The sequence below is a fragment of the Eretmochelys imbricata genome, chromosome 9 (genome assembly GCF_965152235.1).
Source record: "Eretmochelys imbricata isolate rEreImb1 chromosome 9, rEreImb1.hap1, whole genome shotgun sequence".
Classification (NCBI taxonomy): Eukaryota; Metazoa; Chordata; order Testudines; family Cheloniidae; genus Eretmochelys; species Eretmochelys imbricata.
Genome location: NC_135580.1, coordinates 48,341,325 through 48,366,659, shown reverse-complemented (window position 1 = coordinate 48,366,659; position 25,335 = coordinate 48,341,325). Strand labels below are relative to the sequence as shown.

At 43.0% G+C, this 25,335-nt stretch overlaps 1 protein-coding gene across 5 annotated transcripts in view; it reads right to left on the bottom strand.

Annotated features, from left to right (window-relative positions):
• The window catches only part of STAG1 (STAG1 cohesin complex component), a 373,810-nt gene that overhangs the window by 131,365 nt on the left and 217,110 nt on the right, over positions 1 to 25,335 (bottom strand). For all 5 annotated transcript variants that reach the window (XM_077825490.1, XM_077825488.1, XM_077825489.1 and 2 more), the window contains 3 exons: positions 20,174 to 20,288; positions 15,630 to 15,747; positions 5,308 to 5,411 (listed from right to left, as the gene is read on the bottom strand). In XM_077825490.1, coding sequence (XP_077681616.1) covers positions 5,308 to 5,411; positions 15,630 to 15,747; positions 20,174 to 20,288 — 337 coding nt within the window. The remainder of the gene's footprint in view (positions 1 to 5,307; positions 5,412 to 15,629; positions 15,748 to 20,173; positions 20,289 to 25,335) is intronic.

The following is a 25,335-nucleotide window of genomic DNA, read 5'->3' as shown; positions in this document are numbered from 1 at the left end:
TCTATCCTGACTCCAGGTCCAGTCACTCTAGTGGAAGCATTTTGAAGGGGACAGAGTCTCAACCCTCCAGCTGAATCTCTCTGGATGCTCACCCCTTCTGGGAACCCAACAAACAACAAAAAACTTAGGAGCAGGAAAATAAATGAAGGAAAAGGAATTTACAGTCAGTCCCAGTTGGGCCTCTAGCCTCTCTTCCTTCAGAGGGGCCTTGGATGGTGCACAATCAAGTTCATAGTCTGCTGGGTGACCAGCATAAGGAATATGATTCAGCCCCCTTCAGCTTAGGGGACTTGGGGTTTTCTTTTAGGCAAGGGAACAGGCTCTACTTGCTGCCAGGCCTCTCCCTGTGAGCTGGGAAGCTCAGTGCTCTGCTCCCAGAGTTACCCTCTGTGAAGCTGAGCTTCCCCTCCTCTTTTGCTCCTCCTCCACTCTTGATAGGACTTGCAGGTATGGAAGGGACGGGGCCACTCCAGCTCAGAGCAACAACTTAACTCCTTCCTGCCTGGAGCAGAGTTTACACACCTCATTGCAACCTCGGTGAGGGAGTGTACCAGAGTACACATGTGCAGCTCATCTACTGTCTGTCTCCACTGGCTGTGAGCCTGAGACACACTGCTCCTCCCCCACATTCAGGCAGCATAGCAACCTTAATTTGGCTCTCTTGTACATCTGAATTATGATAGTGTTAAATCACATGATCACATACTTTTTGCTCCACAGGACCCCTGCCTTATTCAGTGCACAGGATGGACTGTAAAATGAGGCAGAAGGTTACAAGAAGAGGAAAGATGTTCTCAGCTGTTTCTTTGTAAATTTCTTGCTCACATCCTTTTTCTTGCCAAAGAATGGCTGTTTAAACAGACGATAGTCCATTTGATTTTGTTGACACTACTTGAGGTATCAGTTTGCCTTTTGTCTCCGAGGAACTGGTTTGTGGCTACTTTCCCAGATTTGGATTATGTCTTAACTGCATACAATATAATCTTATAACTTTACATACAATGTTGCCACACACATTTGACCAGGGCAATAATGATCAGCAAATCATGAGTTTTCAGATGATACCTTACAATGCATAGTTTGTACAAAATTTATCATAGTCTTGAAAAAGGGGTGGACGTTGGGATACGGACTGTCAGACTGATACGTTTTGCGTTGGCTGCCATGGCAAACAGAGTAACCTCCCGGCTCAGAATATCTTGTGAAGGACTCAGTAGTTCAGTTCCCATTCGTAATTTTGAAAGACATGTCTGCTGAGGTCATCTGCCTTAGAGTTCTCAATACCTTGGGAGGCAAGAAGCTGAAATGAATATGTGGTTGGCTATGCACCAACTTCAGAGTTTTATCACTTCAGCACAGAGAGATGGGGAATGTGCACCTTCCTAATGCTTGATATAATACATGCATGCCATGTTGTCGGTCATTATCTTTACAGAATTTGATTTGATTAGCAGTAGAAAGTGTGGACAAGCATTTTTGACGGCTCTCAATTCCAAAAGATCAATGTACAGAAGCTGCTCTTGCAGTGTCCATTTTTCCTCAAATCTTGTGAGGTCCCAGATGTAACCCGCAATCCAAAAATGAAGCATCTGATATTATCAGTATGGTAGGGGGAATCTACAAGAATGGAACACCTGTGCAGGTTTTGGTTTGGTCCTTCCACCAGTTGAGTGAGTGAGGAACCCACTGAGGTACAGATATTAATCTGCCTAAACTGCATTTGTTTGGTTTGTAATACCCTGTAGAACTCGGAGGTGTAATCTGGCATGCTGCACACTACAAAGACACAAGCTGACATGTGTCCTAGCAGCTGAAGACAATCTTTTATTACTTGAGGACCACGCAGAATCTTTTAGATGAGATTTGCTCATGCATGAAATCTGTTGTATGGTAGCTATGCTCTGCCTGTCAGTGCATCCAGGGAAACTCCTATGAAATCTAAATGCTGTAGAGGAGTCAAAAAGGACTTTAAGGTTAATTTGAAGGCCCAAGCTGTGAAACAGGGAACAAGTGATCCTTACTGATGTCAGCGCTTCCTGACATTCTCTGTCCCTGATCAACCAATTGTCTATGTGTGGGAAAATGATTATACCCAAACGACGTAGGTAAACAGCAACTACTTCCAGAATGTTTGAAAATATCCTTGATACTGAAAATAGAACAAAAGGGTGCACCCTGTATTTGTAGAGCTCATTGTTTATTAGAAAACAAAGAAATCTCTTGTAGTGAAGAGTAAATAGAGACATTAAAATGAGTCTTCTAGGTTGAGAGTTGCAAACCAATCTCTTACTTCTAACAAAGGAATTATTTCTGCAAGTGTCACCATCCTGAATTTTTGTTGCTTTACACATTTATTTAGAGACCTAAGGTCTAAAATTAGCCTCCACCCCCCTCCATTCTTTTTGGGAATCAGGAAGTACTTTGAATAGAATCCCCTATGTTGCATAGGAACTGGTTCTATAGTTTCTAAATGTAGAAGACAGGTCACCTCTTGCTCTAGCAACTGATCATGAGAGGAGTCCTTGAAGAGGGATGGGGATGGGGAATGGGTAGGAGGGATAGATTTGAAATGGATAGTGTAATCAGCTGTTATGGTTTCCAAAACACATTTGTTTGATGTTATATGTTCCCATGCATCCTGAAAATGGGAGAGAGGGCATCCAAAAGGAAGGAAAGGTGTAAGATGGTGCAGCTGTAAGACTTTGTCAGTTGGACGGTTGAGACTCTTGACAAAGCCATCAAAACTGTCACTTGGAGGACATGGATGGTTAAGATGATGTAGCTGTAGCCAAAGGCGGTTTCTTTTTTGTGTATCTTGGTCTCTTGGACAGAGGTTCAGAAGGTCTACAATATGTTGAATATGGATGGGCATGCTCTCTGTGTCATCTGAGACCTAATAAATATCCTTTTATTTACTGGAGTGTAAATCCCTAGGGGTTGCAGTTTAGCTCAAGTCCTTTAAAGTGTGGAAAGATATATCCATCAGGTCCCCAAAGAGCTTGGACCATCAAAAGTGAGGTTTTTGACAGTACTCTGCACCTCTCTTGTAAAGCCCAACATCCGTAGCCAAGATGCTCTTCTGAAGTTTGTAACATACTAGAGTTTATGGTGACACTCCTGAATCTCCTCTAAGGGAATCTGCAGAATGTCAGCAATCTGCTTCATCAGTGCATGAAACTGCCCAAAGTCACCCGCCATAGAAGGTGATGAAGACATGACAGCTTAATTAGGAAATAAGTAGGATATATTAGAAAGAGGTGTCACCTCCTCATCGACCCTTGCCTCTTGCTCCTTAAAGATCTCTCTGGCCTAGATGATGGTAAAGGGGGGAGAGGAGAATGAACTCTTCTCTGTTCCCTCCGGTAGTGCGAGGACCTCAATGTAAACTGTTGTTGATAGAACACCCACAGATCCCAGTAAGGCCACTGAGGAGGCCCAAATGGCATAGGTTGTGGCAGCCATCTGTGTTCCTGCCATGTGGGTGTCATTTATGTCTATTCTCCTATAATCCGTCAGTGTAGGAGGGAAAACAATGTGTTCTAGAAACCTGCCCTGAAATTTGAGAATCTGATGAGTCCTCTTCCACATACTCATAGCTGTTGAGCTTGCAGAGCAAGATGAGGGCAATGTGGTGTTCTAGATGATAGAGGGATCGGTGACCGAGAGAGTCTTGACAACTGACTAATCCCCAGCACTTGTTAACAGAGGAGACTCTGGCTCAGAAAGTATTATCAGATCCTTAGGGTATGTAAACTCTTGAGATACTGACTGTATCAAAGATTGGGCTGAGTGGGAACCTATGGAGGATGGCTTCAGTACTGTTGCAGCTGGCACCAAGCACTTGTTATAGGATTCCCTCAGTACCATAGGTAGGTGAGCAGTCTTTGATAGCGTTAATTTTCTTGTTATTTGTACTGAGTGTTGTTGAGGGATGGGGTTCATCTTTTCAACCCGGAGCAGAGTTAAGTAAGGTTAACTGGCTGTGACTAGTATCTATGGATGAACACAGTTGATTTGCTAGGGGAATGGAAAGTCTGCATGCTCCTTTCTAAGTGAGCAATTTGTATCAATTCTGTGAGAAGACAGAAACAGTTTCTTTAAAAAAATCAAATGGAAATGGAAACTATGTGAAATAGGGAAATTCCTCTCTAACTCAATTATGGCAGATGGAAATCACCTTAGGAAACCCTTACTGTGGTTAAATTTTGTTGCAGTATTTGACTGAACTGTAAGATCTATTTCAACAACAGTCTACAGCGATAAGAATAGCCATACTGGGTCAGACCAAAGGTCCATCTAGCCCAGAATCCTGTATTCTCACAGTGGCCAATGCCAGGTGCCCCAGAGGGAATGAACACAACAGGTAACCATCAAGTGATCTTTTCCCTGTCACTCATTCCCAGCTTCTGGCAAACAGAGGCTAGGGACACCATCCCTGCCCATCCTGGCCAATAGCTATTGATGGACCTATCCTCCATGAATTTATCTAGTTCTTTTACCTGTTATAGTCTTGGCCTTCACAACATCCTCTGGCAAAGAGTTCCACAGGTTGACTGTACTTTGTATGAAGAAATACTTCCTTTAGTATGTTTTAAACCTGCTGCCTATTAATTTCATTTGGTGACCCCTAGTTGAATCTTATTCTGTGAAGCTGAGGAATATTGACATAATTAACATTTATGAACCCTTTGTCATATTTGCTATACTGCTGCAAACTGATTTGACAATACTTACCTAAGTCAAGCAGTTAATAATTTTGTCTGGGTTTTTTTTAAACCAGAGAATAAAGAATTATTTTTCTATGATTTTAATAAAATGTATTGTCTGTCATTTTTCAACAAAAGCATTCAAAAAAAAATGAGATGCCTTGTCTAAAAATCTGAAGAAAGTGATTTTTCTCAAGATATAATTTTACAACTACCTAATTACTTAGGAATGCAAAAGAACTTTAAAAAATTCAAACATATTCAGATTTATCATTTCCATTACTTTTCTCCAAAAAATAATTCAAGTCAGAACACAATTAGATGGTTACAAAAGTCCCATAACATTTTTTGTCAATTGTAACAATCTGTCACTATGGTTCTACAGTACATCAATATAATATCACAGAATCATTGAGTATAAGGCCAGAAGGGACCACCACGTCATCCAGTCTGACCTCCTATATGTCACAGGCCCCAACATCACCCAACCATTCACACACTGAACCCGACAGACAAAAGTATTACAATATATCTAATACCTATAACATAAACATTTCACAGTAATACAAAGGTCTGAACCATCCATTTCAATAAAACTCACTCTCTTGCCAGTCCCCCTGCCCACTGGCGGATGTGCTTCAGCAGCTTGTCGAATTGTACACACCATCAACTCAATCAGAGCACTCTCTTGTCGGTCAGACATTGCTGTGGAGAAAGAAAAGGAAAGTAGATTTGATCATCTGTATTAAAGTAATCATGTACATGGCGATTTTATTGAATGAGTGCATAAAATGCAGAAAACTAGTCAATGGTAAAACTTTCAAGAGTACATAAGTGATTTAGAAGCCATAATCCCATTTTCAAAAAGTGATCTAGGGCCTGGTTTTCAAAGGCATTTAGGATCCTAAAGATGCAGAGAGATGCCTAATGAGATTTTTAACAAGCACCCATTGATTTAATTAGGAGTTAGGTGCCTAGGTGCTTGTGAAATTCTAATTAGGCACCTAAATACCTTTGAACATCTGGACCTAAGGTCAATGTTGAAAATGGGACTTAGGCACTTCTGAAAATTCTACCCTGAGGCTAAATGTTAGTTTAGAATACAATCTATTCAGTACCATTATATAAGCTTTTCAAAATAATCTATTTCACCATTATCAGAAATTCCTGGTTTAACAGATTTTAAGGCCAGAAGGGACCATTATGATCCTTTACTCTGAACTCCTACAGAACATAGGCTACAGAGTTCTATGCAGTGATTCCTCTATTAAGCCCATAAATTCTAGTTGAGTTAGAAATCTTTTAGAGAAGCAAGTTTCAGAGTAACAGCCGTGTTAGTCTGTATTCGCAAAAAGAAAAGGAGTACTTGTGGCACCTTAGAGACTAACCAATTTATTTGAGCATGAGCTTTCGTGAGCTACAGCTCACTTCATCAGATGCATACCGTGGAAACTGCAGCAGACTTTATATATACACAGAGAATATGAAACAATACCTCCTCCCACCCCACTGTCCTGCTGGTAATAGCTTATCTAAAGTAATCTTCAGGTTAGGCCATTTCCAGCACAACCTGGAAAACCTGGATTTGTGCTGGAAATGGCCTAACCTGAAGATTACTTTAGATAAGCTATTACCAGCAGGACAGTGGGGTGGGAGGAGGTATTGTTTCATATTCTCTGTGTATATATAAAGTCTGCTGCAGTTTCCACGGTATGCATCTGATGAAGTGAGCTGTAGCTCACGAAAGCTCATGCTCAAATAAATTGGTTAGTCTCTAAGGTGCCACAAGTACTCCTTTTCTTTTTAGAGAAGCAACTGGCTTTGATTAAAATAATTCAAGTGATGGATATTCCATCACACTCCCTTAATTGATTGTTCCAGTAGTTAATTAAACTCACTGTAAAATTCATAAATTATTTCCAGTTGGACTTTATCTAACTTCACCATCCACCCATTGTACCCTGATTTGTGTTTTTCTGCAAGATTAGAAGACCCTCTACCATCAGAGATCTTCTCCTCATATAGGCACTTATAGATTGTAATCAAGTCACCTCTTAACTGTCTCTTTTACAAGCAAAATAGATTGAGATCCTTAAGTCTCTCACCCTATGGCAGTTTTCCAGCCTTCAAATAATTTTTCTGGCCCTTTTCTGAATCCTCTCCAATTTTCAACATCCTTTTAAAAAGTGTGGATGCTAGAAATCATGAGTCCCACATACATAAAATCATCTTCCTACTCCTGCTTGAAATTTCTGTTTATATGTCCAAGGATTGCATTAGCCTCCTTAATCACAGCATTGCTCTGAGAGCTCAGGTTCACTTCATTAGCCACTATCACCACTAAGTCCTTTTCAGAGTCACCGTTTTTTCAGGATATTGTTCCCTACCTTGTAAATATGGCCTGCATTCTTTGTTCCTACATACATATGGCCTTGCATTCGGTTGTATTGAAATGACTGTTGTTTAATTGTGCCCAGTTTATCAATTTACCCAGATTACTCTGTAACAATGACCTGCCCTCCTCATATTCATCCGCTGACCATTTTTTGTCATTTGCAAACTTTAGCAAGAATCATTTAATACTTTCTTCCTGATCATTGATAAAAATATTAAATAGCACTGGGCCAATGACTAATCCTTGTGCGAACCCACTAGAAACACACACATTCAAAAACAATTCACCACTAACAATTACATTTTATGATCTATCAGTTAGCCAGCCTCTAATCAATTTAATATGTACTACACTAATTTTGTACAATGTTAGTTTTTTAAAATTAGCATGTCTTGCAGTACTAAGTGAAGTTGCTTACAAGTACAACATAGTCCAACATTTTTACCAAGAAAGCTTGCAGTCTCATCAAACAGTGATATCAAGTTTGTTTAACAAGATCCATTTTCAATAAAATTAATACCATTCAACATGGATTTATGATCATCTGTTCCTTCCTTCCTGGATGAATTTTAGAGCAGCTGTACCATATTTCTGTGATCGATGTCAGGGTAACAGACCTGCTCATCACCTTTACTCTTTTAAATAACAATACAGTAGCCTTTGAAATACTAAAGTCATTGGAGCTCTGCACTGGAACACGTGTCTGCCTGGATGGGGCCTTTGTGTAGTCTAGTGATAACAGCAGTGTACTCAGAGCAACAACTCCCAACTTCTATTCCTGACTTTGCCATTGAATTGGGTAACTTTAGGCAAGTCGCTTAACTTTACTGCGCCTTGGTTTATCCCTTTTAGAAAAAGCTATTACAACAGTGATCAATATTATTTATTTCAAATTTATAATAAAGCAGTCATCAATGTGTTTTTTTTCTTCTAGTTTTTATGTATTTTACATTAAAATGATGATGATGTTTGTAAATACTGAGTGGGATTTTAAAAAGGCACCTAAATGACTTAAGAATTGGGAGGGTAGGACACAGGGCGACTGTGCCTAAGTCATTTAAGCACTTCTACATTTCTTGCTCATCATGTTTACCAGGATTAGATTTTAAGAGCTTGGATTTTATAAATAATGTGATAGATAACTATACCTAAAAATCATAACTGACTTTTGAAACAACATTTTTTGGTTTTGGAATTTCCCAGGTTTATATAATGTTTTATATTTTGGTTTTTTCAGATAAATGAAGGTAGTTTAAAAATATAAACAACTTAAATTAAAAATGTAAATGGTGAAGCTAACAATGATTCCTGCTAAGCACTTATTTTTTCAGTGCGCATCTGACAAGATATTCTTGTTCTTTCCTCACATATGTCACTTAGATATGAAAGTGTGAACAGCAAAGTCTACTTTCACCTACTCACTAAATAGCCATAGCAAATTAAGCATCAAATCCAAAACTAAAAGCCAAGTCTCCTGCTTCCAAAGTCTTTGATAAACCCACTAGGCCACAGCATTGTAGTTAGCCTATTAAATTATGTCACTGAAAATATTGGGCCTGAATTCTCTACTGCTTTGCATATTTCCCCACCTTTTATTCATTTTAAACAGATGTAAATATCCACAAAAGGTGCATGGCAGTGAAAAATTAGGTTGAAAGGGAGTGAATTACTCTACACCAAATTACTCCATTGATTTTTATGCCCGTATTTTGGACTCACCTAGTGCTTCTTACCTGCAGCCATCAAACCAATTTACAAATGAGGTTATGAATTATTACATACATTTTACTAACCAAGGGCAAAGCTTTGAATAAATTTCTAAGAGTCATTGTGCTCTAGTGTATAAACTCTATGGATCTTGCCACCTCAATGACCAGGGTGTCTTGTGCCAGATTTGCCACAAATTTACTAATTATAATCTCTGGCAAGTCATTAGCTCTGTTCCTCAGCTACCCCACCTGGAAAACTGACCCTGCATATTTCCACCAAGCCATGTGGATATTTTGATGGGGAATGTACAAGGATGAACAATTTTACTTGATGTAGGATTTCCCCTTCACTTTTGAAAAGTAGCCTCAGCAAGTCTGGATGTTAATGATATTCTCTGCTACCCTTTTTTCTCCATCATTTTCATTGGCAGAAAATAATGTCTATTTTCTGGCAATTTCTTAAACATTCTGTAGACTTAAGATCAGTATGGACCACTGTGATTCTGACCCAGGGTGTGGTCAGCCATTTTACTGGAAGGAAGTGTAGTAAGAAGGTTACCTTGAACCAAGATTGAAGTCATTAGAAAGCATTTTTCACTTTTATTTGCTTGTAACCATTTTTGACTTTCTCCCTTACACTTGAATTCACTTAGAATCTTATCTCTTTTTGCCAACAAACATGTTACATTTAATCTAAACCAAGCCAGTGTTTGTTTTAACGGAAGTGATTGTTGCTTTAACTGGAGTTAAACTGCTGTGTTTTTGTCTTTTTAATGGGGTAACTTTTACTTCCCTAAAAGTTCCAGTAGAAGGCTGGACATTTCAGGGCAGATGGTTTTGGGGAAATCTGGTACTGGGGTGTGTGCTGGGGGTCACTCGGCTAGTAGTAACCAAGGCTGACGGAGATCATTGTGTGGCTATGATGTAACAAGCAGGCTGCTGAAGTCAGAGATGATGAACCAGGGATGCTGAAAACACAGATACTTAGTGCATGCTTGTATGGTGACTGGGAATGTCCAGACAGGGATCTCCATAATCAGTGCATTTTAGGGCACTCAGGATTACAGGACAAGAAGTGACACAATCTCTCACTGGTCTGGATTGCACCTCATAATGTTACATAGGCTGCCCCTACAGGCATGCATTGGTAAATACACGTGGGGCTGAGGATAGGCCAAATGGGAGTAATGTGTATTGATAATGCTGACCTGCCAGTACAAATCTCAGAAAATTTCTGTGGGTTGGGAAAAATCACCACATGGAAATAGGCATCCTGAAGATGGAGGACAGAAAACCAGTTGTTTTAATCTAATATGGAGATAATTATAGCAAGGTTACCACACATAATCCCATATACTTGAAGTACTTGTTGAGACCTTGGAGGTTAGAATAGATTTCATCCCTCCCTTGGACTTGCAGATCAGGAAATAATGTAAGTAAAATCCCTTTCCTCGATGCTGAAGGGAAACTTCTTCTATGGCTCCTAAAGCAAGCAGAGTCTGAAACTGCTGAAGAAGCAGAGACTCATGACAGGGCTCCCTGAAAAGGGATGAGGTAGGAGGTGAAAAAAGGTGGATGGACAGGAATTGGATGGCATATCCCTATCCCACGAAGCTTAATATCCATTTGTACGTAGTTACTGTTTCCCAAGACCTGTAGAAGCAGGATAGCCTGTCCCCAAATGGACGGGATATAATCAGGAAGTTGGCAAGCAGTATGCTGCCCTCAAAAGGAGAATCAAATTGGCTGCTTGCCCAAGGTGCAGAAACCACCACAGCTGAACACTCCTGAATTAACAAAGAGGTAAAGCAAGTCTGATGCTTCCTGATAAGCCTGTGGGATCAATATGGTTGATACTGAGACTGATGTTTTTGGTACTGAACTTGAGGATGACCTGCAAACGGTACTAGAGTTGACTGTGTGCTGCTGAATTGATCTTGTCTCAATACAAGAAAGCAGGCAGACAGCCCTGCTCTATCCTGCATATGGCCTGCACTTTTCTTAGAAGAGGAGGAATCTCTCCATGTTCTGGAATGGCTCCAGTCAGTCTTGTAACTCCTCTTCCTCAGAGGACCAGAGGAAGAATGATCTCTTCTCCTCAGAGAAGAGTCACAGTATGGCTGGGCAACAGCAGCCCGTGTTGCCCTGGATTTGAGGGGTGTGTAGACCCCAGAATGTGATCAAGCCAATTTCAGCCACATTATGTGCATTCAGCCACCATAAATTAATGAAATAGAACACCACATAGTTAAGGGTTAATTTGAAGTGGGCTTTTAGATACAAGGTCATATCTAGCTGGCAGTTTCTGCTAATCAGAATGGGGGCAGGGGACAGACAAGGAAACAACTGAGACTGAAAATCTTGGTGGTTGGAAAATGTTGAATCTAGACGCCTCTGATATTAAAAGTTTATTGAAAGCAAGAAAACTGATAATTTAGTAGGGATCATTATGACCTATGTGTTTTGTAGAAGTTAGTTATAAAGTCTAGATAATAGAGTGTACTTTGGATCAGTTCTCTGAAGCCATCTTGAGAGACGTTTTTCCTGACACCCTTTCTCCCCAGCAAGTGAGTAACTGGCCACTGCGATCCTCCTGTTAATTACTCAATACCATTCCAGATGTTAGGTAAATATCTGGGATATTTTAAACCTATTGTTTATGTCTGTGTGTGCTTAAATCAAATAAACTGCCATGTTAGATAAGAGCATGCTTACTTGTATTTAACCTTGATCAGACAGAATTGCTGGGTTCCTACTGATTTATTCCTGACACTGCCTGGAGTGAAATAGTTAAGTTGCCCCTGCTGTGGGTTCTGAAAACCCCGGGTAACACCTATGCCAGCTCTGAGGTTCTCTGAGGGACTAGGTGATCTGTGGGGGCTCCCGGCACCAAAATGGGCCTCTTGGTTTGCTCCATAAGGTGCTGCTTCTGGTGTATGTCTCTGGCTATGTGCATTCTCTTTTTGAACAACTTACAAATGGAACACTTTTCCTTTATGTTTGCCCTTCTCTGAGACACAGTAAACAGCAAGTGTGAGGATCACTGTTAGGGATAGCTACCCCACATTATGGACTGTGTTTAAAATCTGGCGATGGCATTGCACTAGGCTAAATACTATTTAACTAAATAATTAACATAACTAATTACTAAGTGTACTACTACTACTAACTGTAATTAAATAACTATGGACACACATTCACAGAAAAATCACTGTGACACCAAAGCTTAACGTAACATACCCCACCCGAAAGTTCTGACTCAAGCCACAGCCATGAGGAGGAACAGAGGGGCATTGGGACAACGCTACCCTTAAATAAACTCGGGAGGGGCTATGAAGAGTCAGAGAGTGCATGGACTACCCTGATGGGAACTGCTAAGCAAAGTTCTCCAGCTTCAGCTCGCTGGGCCAGCACACACCTGAGAGGAATACAAGTCTGCAACCATTCAAAGAACAATTGAAAAATATCTATTGTGTGTGTTCAGTGAGTTATCTATGTTTGAATAATCATGTAATCAAACTAAATCCAACTTTCTTTAAATGAGGCCACTGCTCCTCAGCTGCAAGAAAGATCCAAAAATGGGGATGGGGGAAATACATATTTTCCTTTCACCTCTCATTCAAAAACACTTGAACTGTTTACATTCAAATTTTCCTGAATAATTCACCTTGAGGCAGAGGCCAAGCATGGAAAATTTCATTCCCAAGGTTGAGAGTTTCAAAAAGTAATGAGCCTCAACTATAATACCCACCATAATTCCCTAATCACAGCAATGATTTACAAAGAAACGTTAAAGAACTTGAATTTGGGCCAAAATCTCTACAACAATCCTGTTCCTTTGCACTACCTGATTGGTGCTATGGAGCTGGAATCTCCTTGTAGGAGACCAGTTGTGAATTGGCCCAGCAGAGAGGATCTCTCATCTGGCATAAAGCTCATAGAATCAGCTTCTGCACCAACTGTTCTCTCCACCCTGGCACTGGGATGCACAGACACAGAGAGAGTCAGAAAGGAGTGGAGCACAGCTCTATTGCATCAATTCTCAGCTGGTATAAGATACATCTGGCCCTTGGCTTGCACTGGAGCAAATGCGGTTGTATCGCAGAGCTTGGCTGTAGACGATGGATCGTGTGGTGTGGTCAGGGTGAAAGCTGGAGGCATGCAGGTAGGAATAGCGGTCAGTAGGTTTCCGGTATAGGGTGGTGTTTATGTGACCATTGTTTATTAGCACTGTAGTGTCCAGGAAGTGGATCTCTTGTGTGGACTGGACCAGGCTGAGGTTGGTGGTGGGATGGAAATTGTTGAAATCATGGTGGAATTCCTCAAGGGCTTCTTTTCCATGGGTCCAGATGATGAAGATGTCATCAATATAGCGCAAGTAGAGTAGGGGCTTTAGGGGACGAGAGCTGAGGAAGCGTTGTTCTAAATCAGCCATAAAAATGTTGGCATATTGTGGGGCCATGCGGGTACCCATAGCAGTGCCGCTGATCTGAAGGTATACATTGTCCCCAAATGTGAAATAGTTATGGGTAAGGACAAAGTCACAAAGTTCAGCCACCAGGTTAGCCGTGACATCCTACCTGCATGCCTCCAGCTTTCACCCTGACCACACCACACGATCCATCGTCTACAGCCAAGCTCTGCGATACAACCGCATTTGCTCCAACCCCTCAGACAGAGACAAACACCTACAAGATCTCTGTCAAGCTTTCTTACAACTACAATACCCACCTGCGGAAGTAAAGAAACAGATTGATAGAGCCAGAAGAGTTCCCAGAAGTTACCTACTACAGGACAGGCCTAACAAAGAAAATAACAGAACGCCACTAGCCGTCACCTTCAGCCCCCAACTAAAACCCCTCCAACGCATTATTAAGGATCTACAACCTATCCTAAAGGATGACCCAACACTCTCACAAATCTTGGGAGACAGGCCAGTCCTTGCCTACAGACAGCCCCGCAACCTGAAGCAAATACTCACCAACAACCACATACCACACAACAGAACCACTAACCCAGGAACTTATCCTTGCAACAAAGCCCGTTGCCAATTGTGCCCACATATCTATTCAGGGGACACCATCACAGGGCCTAATAACATCAGCCACACTATCAGAGGCTCGTTCACCTGCACATCCACCAATGTGATTTATGCCATCATGTGCCAGCAATGCCCCTCTGCCATGTACATTGGTCAAACTGGACAGTCTCTACGTAAAAGAATAAATGGACACAAATCAGATGTCAAGAATTATAACATTCATAAACCAGTCGGAGAACACTTCAATCTCTCTGGTCACGCAATCACAGACATGAAGGTCGCTATCTTAAAACAAAAAAACTTCAAATCCAGACTCCAGCAAGAAACTGCTGAATTGGAATTCATTTGCAAATTGGATACTATTAATTTAGGCTTAAATAGAGACTGGGAGTGGCTAAGTCATTATGCAAGGTAGCCTATTTCCTCTTGTTTTTTCCTACTCCCCCCCCCCCCACCCACCCAGATGTTCTGGTTTAACTTGGATTTAAACTTGGAGAGTGGTCAGTTTGGATGAGCTATTACCAGCAGGAGAGTGAGTTTGTGTGTGTATGGGGGTGGGTTTTTGGAGGGGGGTGAGGGAGTGAGAGAACCTGGATTTGTGCAGGAAATGGCCTAACTTGATTATCATGCACATTGTGTAAAGAGTTGTCACTTTGGATGGGCTATCACCAGCAGGAGAGTGAATTTGTGTGGGGGGGTGGAGGGTGAGAAAACCTGGATTTGTGCTGGAAATGGCCTAACCTGATGATTACTTTAGATAAGCTATTACCAGCAGGACAGTGGGGTGGGAGGAGGTATTGTTTCATATTCTCTGTGTATATATAAAGTCTGCTGCAGTTTCCATGGTATGCATCTGATGAAGTGAGCTGTAGCTCACGAAAGCTCATGCTCAAATAAATTGGTTAGTCTCTAAGGTGCCACAAGTACTCCTTTTCTTTTTCCTAATTACAATGTCAGAAAAAATCAATAGAGGAATTCAATATGAGATACAGAAGAACTGTATTTGGAAAGTATTGTCTTTCAGGCTTGATAAGTCTATTGTTAACATATATTCCCATGATGGTATGCACAAACACAGGCATCTATTTTTATTTCATTCATTACACTAGATTCAGCAAAGGAATTCAGCAGCACGATTCCATTTCCCCCTCTTTTCTCAACATTTGAATAGTTCTAGATCTAGTTTTTACATCTGAATAAACTGGCACTTTTGCAGACATAGTTGTTTTTAGCAATAAACTTGTTGTTGATAAAGCAATGTTTTATATAAACCCCTAAATTCAATAATTATCACTTGAAGTATTGGCTCTATTCAAAGCCATATTATTATTATAATTACCCAGTTTAAAGTGCCCAATAATATGGTAGTCACATCACTGTTCAGATAAGAAAAGAAGGTGCTGGCCTCTAACTGTAGACAATGTCAGAATGAAGGAGGCAAGAAAACAGCAAGATGAAAACTAGTGAGCAATTAGTAATGCCATTGTTTCAATTAAATATGAAACAAAAAAAAAAAGTGTCCCTTTGATCATTGTGTCTTGAGGACGAATTAAGGCAGTTCCCATTTAATGTGCTGCCTTCTACTTGAAAATCTGCATTAACCCCTCCCAAAAATCAGATTAATTAAAATATAATATTTCCATTTTGCATATCACTTCTAAATGTAGGATTGGAATCAGACATTCATATCATCCAAAGATTAACAGCATTTTTATTAAGAAGAATTAACCATGTTTTATTACATCAATTTAATGTATTTAACAAAGTGACACAAATACCTTCTTCTCCTTGAACTGGTTCTTCCAATAGCAATTCTGTCATGCACTCCCAGTCCTTCAGCAGTTCTTGAGAGCTCTCCCACAAACTATCCACTAAGTAAGCTGCATGTTCATGCAACTAGAAATAACAAATCAAATGTCAATAAAGCTTTCTGGTTCAAACAGAGCTTCATCAACTATTATAATGGTTTGAGTGAAGACAGTGTTCTTATATCACTAAGAAGGAAAACTAAATTTGAAATTAATGTTGGAAGGTCCACTTTCCAATAAAAAGCCATATAACTGCATAACCATGGTGAAACTTTTATTTTATGGAAAGGGTGAGTGGAGTATGAGAAAGAAATGAGGGCTCTTTTCTTGTATGACACTTTACTTGCAGGTGTCTTCCAGGTCACAGCTTTTATCATGACATGAGAAGAATCATAGAATCATATGGTTAAAAGGGACTGCAAGGGTCATCTAGTCTAAGCCCCAATCCCACCAGAATGCTTGTCACACTTTTCTGTAGAGTTAAGGTGTCATAATAGTGGACAGTGGGGGATGGGGGGAGAAGAAGAGACACATTCTATCGAGGTGTTTATTTTTCTTTTATTAACAGTATGTAATAGGCATAGGGAATTTCATGTTAGTTTTAATATAGTATACATCTTAAGCATCACAATATCTACTGTAATAATGAAAAATTACACAATAGTGTTCATTCAATGTAACACTTTACAACTAGACTGCTAAAAGTTTGAAACTAATGATTACTGTTTAATAACATAGCTCAACAGCAGCAACTGGATCGGATACACTTATCTAAGAAATGTTAAAAATTTTAGGAGGAAAGGCATTATTTATGGACAAGAAATTATTATAAAGATTTTTCACTTTATGTGCAAACCTATCCACTTTTCAGCATACACACGGAACAGGAACCAAACAGCTATTGAGTGTAGCTCTGAGATCTGGATACATAATGGACAATACTTTCAAAACTGTTCAGCATTGGCCTAACTCGGGTCTCATTAAAAGTAATGGTAAAACTCTCATTTACCTAAATCGGTGCAGAATTAAGCCAATGTTGAGTGTTTCTGAAAATCCCATCAGACGTTTCTTTATAACAACACCATTCAGTTAAACTGAGAAAAATCATTCTGGAAAGAATAGCCATTCGCTTCCACTGACTTGTAAGAAAATCATGAGCTACCATCAACAAGTAAGACCACAGCATCCTGATTTGACTAATTACCAAATATGGTGCTGACCCCCGGAGAAAGAAACCTTGGGTGTTAGAGGCTGATGTAAGTGCCAGCTTTCATAAACTTCTGTACTGATGGGCTGTTCTAAGAGGAACTGAAATCGAATATAAAAGCTCTTTGATGCTTGTCATGGTCACAGGGCTAGCTGTACCTCTGCCTCCATCCCCCTGCCCTCCCGAGTGTACCTCCATAGGTGTTCAGACCTTGTGGCTTTACCTCTCCTGGAGTGGAATCCCTGTATTCTCCCACTCTAAAACTGGGTCCTGGGCTACAGTATCCTATGGACAGGTATGACTGTGTTTGGGTATCTTTGGTTCTTTCCTTGGGGAGTTTGCGACCAGTGGTAAACACAAGCAATCAGACAGCCCTTTCAAATCAAAGTACTGTTTAATTTCAACAGTAGGGACAAAGCATAATGTAAGAGAAAAGGGTTTAAAAACAATAAAAAGGCTACATGGATGTCTATCTTATCTAAAGAGACAAGGTAGGTGAGGTAATATCTTTTACTGGACCAACTTCTGTTGGTGGAAGGTACAAGCTTTTGAGCTATACAGAGCTCTTATTCTGGTCTGGGGAAGAAAAAGACCTCTGTGTAGCCTGACAGCTTATATCTTCCACCAACAGAAGCTGGACCAAAATATTACCTCACCCATCTTGTTTCTCTCAGATCCTGGGACCAACATAGCTACAACCAACACCACAAACAAATATCTTATCTAAAGTTTACCATCTCCCTGGAAAGTCTAATTTGTTCAGACTCCCAAGGATGATCTCTGTGTGTGCCTGTTCCCCCTGAACAGCTCCCTGATAACTACCTCACCTCTAAGGGGGGAGGGATAGCTTAGTGGTTTGAGCATTGGCCTGCTAAACCCAGAGTTGTGAGTTCAATCCTTGAGGGGGCCATTTAGGGATCTGGAGCAAAAATTGGGGATTGGTCCTGCTTTGAGCAGGGGGTTGGACAAGATGACCTCCTGAGGTCCCTTCCAACCCTGATATTCTATGACTGATTCTAATCTGAGAGTCTTTTTGTCTTATTGATCTTTTGGCTCCCACGCAGAGCAAACAAACAGTGTAATTTAGCTGGAGCCAAGGAATTAGGTTCTTCACAGTTAATAGTTCTGGTATTCTCTCTTAGCCCTTGCAGTATTTACCAGGAGGTATTTTAGCTGGAGACATTGTTTGGCCTTCCTGCTTATCTCCCAACCTCCTGCTATTAAACTAAGACACATATGCGTACCGTAAAAATTCCCAGTGAGCCAAAATAGCTATACAATTATGAGCCCAATAACCAGGTCACATACAGTATTCATAAATTATTACATACCAGCCCCATGTCCTTCACAATCCTTATGAAGTGAAGCCTGCTAAGCTAGCACCACACTATTCTAGGTTGTCTTTAAGAAACATCTCTCTGATAGCAAAGGCAGACACTGGCACTGAGGCAGAAGAAGTGGTCTCAGGGAAACTATATGGTTTACACAAGAAAGCACATTTTGCTGAACCTGGCTTTAGGGACCAAGGCTAGAGTTCCATGAGCTGAATTCTCCTCTCTCCTCAGTGGGGTGGGACAAGGCTGGCTCTTGGTAATCTCTCTGAGTTTCAATGGAGCAAAGCACATTGGGAACTGAAGCTCATCATGGCTGCCATAACAGTAGACCTAGCTTCCAGCAAGGTCTGATGGAATGTGAGGAATGTATAACAACAGCACCTTTGACAGACCAAGGGAGAGACACAGAAAGAATCAGGCTCTAGAGACCTCTCTCCTGGAAGAAGCAAACAAATAAACCCATTTCCTTATGTTTTTATTTTGCGATGATTTTTGCTGTAATTACTTTGAGGCACATATTCACGTTTCTCTGAGCATTGTGTTAGTGTCCTTCTGGCAGAGCCTCCTCCTCCCTTCTGCTCTGTGTGCAGGTCACCCAAGATTCTGCCCTTAGACCTTTCTCTTTTCACTGTAAACCCTGTCTCTGGGAGATCTCATCTTGCTTCAGTGATCATTTTATGCTGAGGACACATACATACCTCTCTCCATCACAAACCTAGATTAGATATGGCAATCTACTCCACATAGGGCTATGCTTCAAAACCTTACAGTGGCAGAAACCAGTGTAGACAGCAGTGGCCCACGTTATAAGTAAAGTATCTCACTAAAGGTTGCACTCATGGCTCCTTGATCCCCACTGGCTACTTGTGAGTTTCTGGGAGATGTTAATACCCATTGGACTATATTCAAATCTTTCCCCTTCTTACTTCTCAATATTGCTAAGATCCATCTGTTTCTTTCCACTCCCACAACCAAACCTCTTGTAAAAGCCCTCATTATATCCTGCCTATGCTACTGAAACACCCTCCTTTCTGGCTTCTCAAACACAAACATTGCCCTTCCTTGTCCACAGATTTGATCATGTCATTCCCCTCTTCCAATCCTTCCTTTGCTATCTACTTACTATTGAATAAAGCTTCCTTCAAAGCTCTCCACATTTCTGTCCCTCCCTTTTCAAATTTTATGCTGCCTCTATCTCTCCACTCCACCAACGTTCCCAGGCTCGTCTGTTTGTCAACTTCTTACAGTCACCTCCATGCTTTCGATCATGCAACTTCCTATGCACTGTACAACCTTCCTGAACCCATCAGAAGGCTGCTACCCTACTCATATTTAAGTCCCCTTTAAGACCAATTTCTGCTCTGCAGCTTACAGTGAATGGCATTAACTTGTATATACATTGCCTTGTTTTTGTTACCCTGTTGGTATCTTCTGCCTATGAGTCTGTCTATCTGTTTTTAGATTGTGAGCTCCCTGGAATAGGCACCAGACTTTTTTTAATGTCCGGAAAGTGACTAGCACACATTTGGTGTGACCATAAAATAAATAAATAAATGCCTCCAAAGGGTGTCTGGAAGACACTCAAGCAGTGAGACTTTAATTAGATTTTGTTCCTTTTTGGGATTGGTTAAAATAAAGTTATCCAGAAAATATGATTGCTTCCTTTTTTTAAAGCACATTCCACAGACTCATTCTTTTAGTTTGTCCTACAATAGGCACCACCAAAATATACATTCTGGTGAACGATAGTAGCCAGAGTGGGGAGAGCAGAGTTGATTACACTGAAGACAGGCAAGAGTAAAACAAATCCTAGGGAGGATATTGGTTTGAGTTTACTTTACAGACAAGGAGAAGGGGATCCAATGCATATGGTGTCACTCGCATTAAAACCTGTTTGTAAAAGTTGATCAATCACCTTAAATAAGTTTCATGTTTTGCTAAATATATAAAATTGGTATCAGAAACGTTTTTACCTCACTTTCAAGAAAGAAAAGAACCAACATCCTAATGAGGTTTCCATTTGGACTGTTCCGTCCTCTCCTCTTTGCTAATGCTTCTTCTGCCTGGGGGTCATGCCTGCTAAACAGTCTAGAAATAAGTAACAGGAGTTATAATATTTATATTAAACAGCTTTGTTTGCTCAACATTATGGCTAACATGTTCATTCATAAAATACAATTAAAAAAAGCAGAAACCATTTCCCCTAAAAAACAAACAAACTGCATTTGTTCAGCATCACAGGGCCAGAAACATGTCACACAATGAAAAAATTATGAAATGTACTAGTGTAAAATGTTTATATTATAGCTGGTATTTTAAAGTTTTTAAGTCTTGGGCTGGTATAGCTATCTTGCTGAAAAACAATGTTATTGTGACACTACCAATATAAAAACTAACTGTATGTAGGAGGCTCTAAACTGGATTGCAGCCTGCTTTAACCATTGCTCAGTAATCATAAACTGAACTCAAGTATTTAAACAAAATGCTAACTATGAAAGGAGGCTTTCCCCCCACCCCAACACTGACCTTTATTTCATAAAAATATTGAGGATAAAAATGAGTTACAGTCCAACCTTTGTATGTTTTTTAATTTTCACTTTTACTTAGTTTTCTACAAACTGGCTGGGTGTGGCTGCAACTGAACCTTGTCCTTCTAAAAGACGGTGTACGGATGGTCAAGGTCAAGGCTTTAATCTCAAACTCATCTCGCCGACGTCACCACCAGCAGGAAAAAGATTTTCTGTGACAGGTGGGAAAGGGAGCAGGAGCCCAGCAGTTCAAAGGGTGGGCCCATTTGCCTGGAGAGGACCAAGCTAAGATCCCACTGTGAGACAGGGGTCCACACCTGCGGGAAGAGTCTCTTGAGGCCTCTCAAGAATCTGACCGCCATGTCATGAGAAAACACCATCTGGCCCTGGATCGGAGGATGGAAAGCGGAGATGGCTGTGAGGCGCACTGTAATGGAGGAGTGTGCCAGACCTTGGCTCCTCAGGTGAAGCAGGTAGTCCAAGATGGACTGAACGGAAGAACGTGAGGGAGAGATGCCACGCTCAGAAGCTCAGTGGGAAATCATCGTCCACTTGGCCAGGTAAGTCAGTCTGGTTGAGGGCTTCCTACTCTCTAGGAGGACCTGTTGAACTGCATCCGAACAGGTCTGTTCCTCTGGGTTCAGTCATGCAGCATCCAGGCTCAGAGGTTCAGGGACGCAAGATTGGGATGCAATAGCCGACTGTGGTCCTGTGACAGCAGGTCCAGACGGTTGGGCAGGGGCCAGGGAGGGGCCTTGTGCCCGGCTCATGAGTTTAACAAACCAGCGTTTGCGAGGCCATGCCAGGGTTATGATAACCTGTGCTTTGTCTCTCTTGATCATTGTCAGTGCCTAGCTGATGAGTGGAATCAGCAAGAACGTGTACATCAGTCCCCCCAACCATGACAGAAAGAAGGTGTCAGAGATGGATCCCCTACTCAGACCTTGCCAAGAACAGAACCAAGGACACTTCCTGTTCTGTCTGGTGGTGAACAGGTCCACTTGGGGAATTCCACACCTCTGGAAGATCATGTAGGCTACCTCCAGGTGGAGCGACCACTCGTAGTGGTGGTGAAGTCCCTGCTGAGCTGGTCCACCAGCGCCGGGAAGGTGACAAGCTTCCAGGTGGATTTCATGGCTTATGCAGAAGTCCCACAGACGGAGTGCCTCCTCACAGAGAACCAACAAGCACGCTCCCCCTTTCCTGTTGATGTAGAACATCAAGGCTGTATTGTCCGTCAGGACTTGCACCACCTTGCCCAACAGGTGGGATAGGTAGACTCCGCATTCCAGCCAAACTGTGCTGAGCTCTTTGACGTTTATGTGCAACTTCGCCTCCTCCGGGGACCACATCCCCTCTGTCTAGGGGTCGCCAAGATGCGTCCCCCAGCCGAGGTCCAAGGCATCCAGCATCAACTCGATGGAGTGAGGGGGGGTGTTGAACGGAACCCCCTCTAGGACTGTCCTGTGGTCGGTCCACCATCACAGCGAGGTAAGTATTGACCGGGGAATGATAATAATCTTTTCCAGGGTGTCCCAGGACTGGGAATAGACCGTCCCCAGGCATTGCTGCGTGGGCCACATCTGGAGTCTGGCATGGCGGACAACGTAAGTGTACACTGCCATGTGACCCAGCAGATGCAGACAGACCCTGGCCTTAGTCAGGGGCAACGCAGAGACTTCCACAATGAGGTCTGTTAATGTCTGGATCTTTTCCAGCAGCAGGAACGCTCTGGCGCGGGTTGAGTTCAAGACCACTCCAATGAACTGTATCCTCTGCACTGGCACTAACATCCACTTTCTGTCATTTACCAGGAGGCCCAGGGAGCGGCACATGGCTTGAAGCACCACGATATACCTTTGGACTTGAGACCTAGAGCTGCCCTTGACCAGCCAGCCACCGAGGTACATGTAGATCTGGATACCCTGGCACCTGAGGTGAGCACTACTACCAACATGCACTTGATAAATATTCTCGGTGCTGTCGCCAGGCCGAACAGGAGGACCACAAACTAGTAGTGGTGGGGGCCCACCATAAACTGGAGGAAGCATCTGTATCCTTGAAAGATTGCTATGTGGAAGTATGTGTCACTCAAGTCGAGGGCGGCATACCAGTCCCCTGGATCCAGGGAGAGGATGATAGAAGCCAGGGAGACCATGTGGAATGTAAGCTTCTTCATATACCTGTTGAGGTCTTTCAGGTCCAGGATGGGCTGTAGACCGCTCTTGGCCTTTGGGATTGAAAAGTACCAGGAATAGAACCTGTACTCGAGAGGAACTTCTTCCACCGCACCCAGCTGTAGTAACCCCTTTACCTCCTGCATGAGGAGACTCTTGTGAGAAAGGTCCCTGAAGAGGGACCTGGAAGGTGGATGGGAACGGGGGTAGAAAGGAACTGAAGGGTATAACCCTGCTCCACTGTGCTAAGGACCCAGCGGTCCAAAGTTATAGCAGTCCAAGCAGGGAGGAAAAAGGAAAGGTAGTTGGAGAACACTGGGAAAAATGGATCCAGGGAATAGTCTGGTAGGTTGCCCTGGGGCGCACCATCAAAACGACCGTTTGGCCTCTTGCTTGTTACGGGTCAAGCCCGATTGGACAGAGGGTGGATGTGGGTGGCTCAGGCAGTGTTTGTAGTCCTTGGCTCGTTTGTGGGGCTGGTCCTGCCGAGACTGGCTCCCCTGGATGTAGAGACCCAGGGTTTTCAGATTGGTGCAGGAGTCCTTGAGGCTATGCAACTTGCTGTTTGTTTGCTCCGCAAATATGGCTTGGCCATTGAAGGGCAAGTCCTGCATTGACTGCTGGGCCTCGGTGGACAACCCAGAGAGGAGCAGCCAAGAGGCTCACCGCATGGAGAAAGCGGAAGCCATGGCGTGGGCAGCCAGAGTAGCAGCATCTGACGCCACCTGGAGGGCCTCCCTGGCTGCAGTCATGCCTTCATCAAGGATCACTTGAAAATCCTTCTTGGAAGCTTCAGGGAGCGACCCTTCGAACTTGGCCATGGCTTGCCATATCTGAAGTCATATCGGCCAAGGAGGGCTTGGTGGTTGGCCACTCTCAGCTGATGGCTGGAAGACAAATAAACCTTACGTCCAAAGAGATCCAGCTTCCTCAAGGCTTTAGTTTTGGGGGTGGCTCCAGATTGTCCTTGCCTCTCCTTGTGGTTAACTACCTTGACCACAAAGGAATTGGGGGCTGGGTGGGAGTATAAGAACTCATGCCCTTTGGTAGGCACAAAGTACTTGTGTTCAGCCCTTTTGAGATAGGGGCCAGGGAAGAGGGAGTCTGCCACAGGGCATTAGTGATTTTAAAAACCCCTTCATGAAGGGGTAGAGCCATTTTGGCAGGAGCCGAAGACGTCAAACAGAGAGTCTGAGGGCTCTTCCAGTTCCTCTGCCTGAAGCCCCAGGTTGGAAGCGACCATCTTCAAAAGTTCTCGGTGTGCTTTGGTGTCATCCTGAGGAACTGGGTGAGGGGGCCCTGTGATAGCCTCGTCTGGCGACGACGAGGACGATGCCGGTGCCGTGAGAATCTCCACTTCCACTGGTAGTCCACCAGTTTGCTTCTCTGAATCCTCCTGGACCTGTGGAGTCTTACCCCCGACCCCCCCAAGCCTCAAGCAGCAGAGGGGAACGAGATACCAAGACCACTGGCCTCTCCGAAGCTCCAAACACCGATCGGGCAGCCTGGGAATGATGGGTGAACCCGCAAGGGTTTCACGAGTACCATGGCGCCGGCCACTGCACTTGGGGCCATGGGACAAGTTTTGGTGCTGATGATGTAGGCGGCACCACAGGAATCGGGGCTTGTCCTGCAGTCAGGGAACCTTGCTCCATGCTGGAGCTATAAGAAGAGCAGTCGGTACCAGGTGACCAGGATTCGGCAGAGTGGTGGCTCTCGTCTGACCGGTGCCGGTCAGGGTCTCAGGGACCGACGACGTTTGGTGGATCTGCGTTGGACACCCGACGATCCATGCCTCACGCTACTCGACTGGTACAGGGATGTCAAACGGGACCGGGAGCTACTATGAGCCAATTGCTGGGAGGATCTTCCTGAGTAAGGCGACCTCCTTCTTGGAGACAGGTGATGATGGCCCAGCAATCAGCTCTCTCTGATCGGTCCCATGATCAGTACCAGGCCCTCGGCGGCGACACATGCATAGGTCCCAACATGGGTTTTCCCAAGACTGGGGTACCACTGGAGCCAGTGTGGGTGGCACAAGGACCCTCAGGATCTCCTGAGCTGCTTGAAGGACTTCGGGTGTCAATGGCACCTGAAGCTAGCCAGGGCCTGCAATGCTATCTGGAGTCGCGGGCAAAGTATGGGATGGGTTACACCACTCGACTTGCGCTAGGGTCCGACTTCCGGAAGGGAGCGTTGAGCTGCCTGGCACAGGTCTTGGCTCGTGCCCAGCCCTCTCCTTTCCCTTGCAGGAGGTAGGAGATGTTCCCCTCACAGTCTTTTTCGGGTTCTTGACTGGAGCCGTGGAGGAAGACAAGTGCCACCTTGTGGACAGCGCCGGTGGAGCACTGTGCACGGAGGCCACGGTGCTCGGTGCACACTCGAACTCCTGTTCTGTTGCCAGAATGAGTGTCGACTCCATTAGGAGCA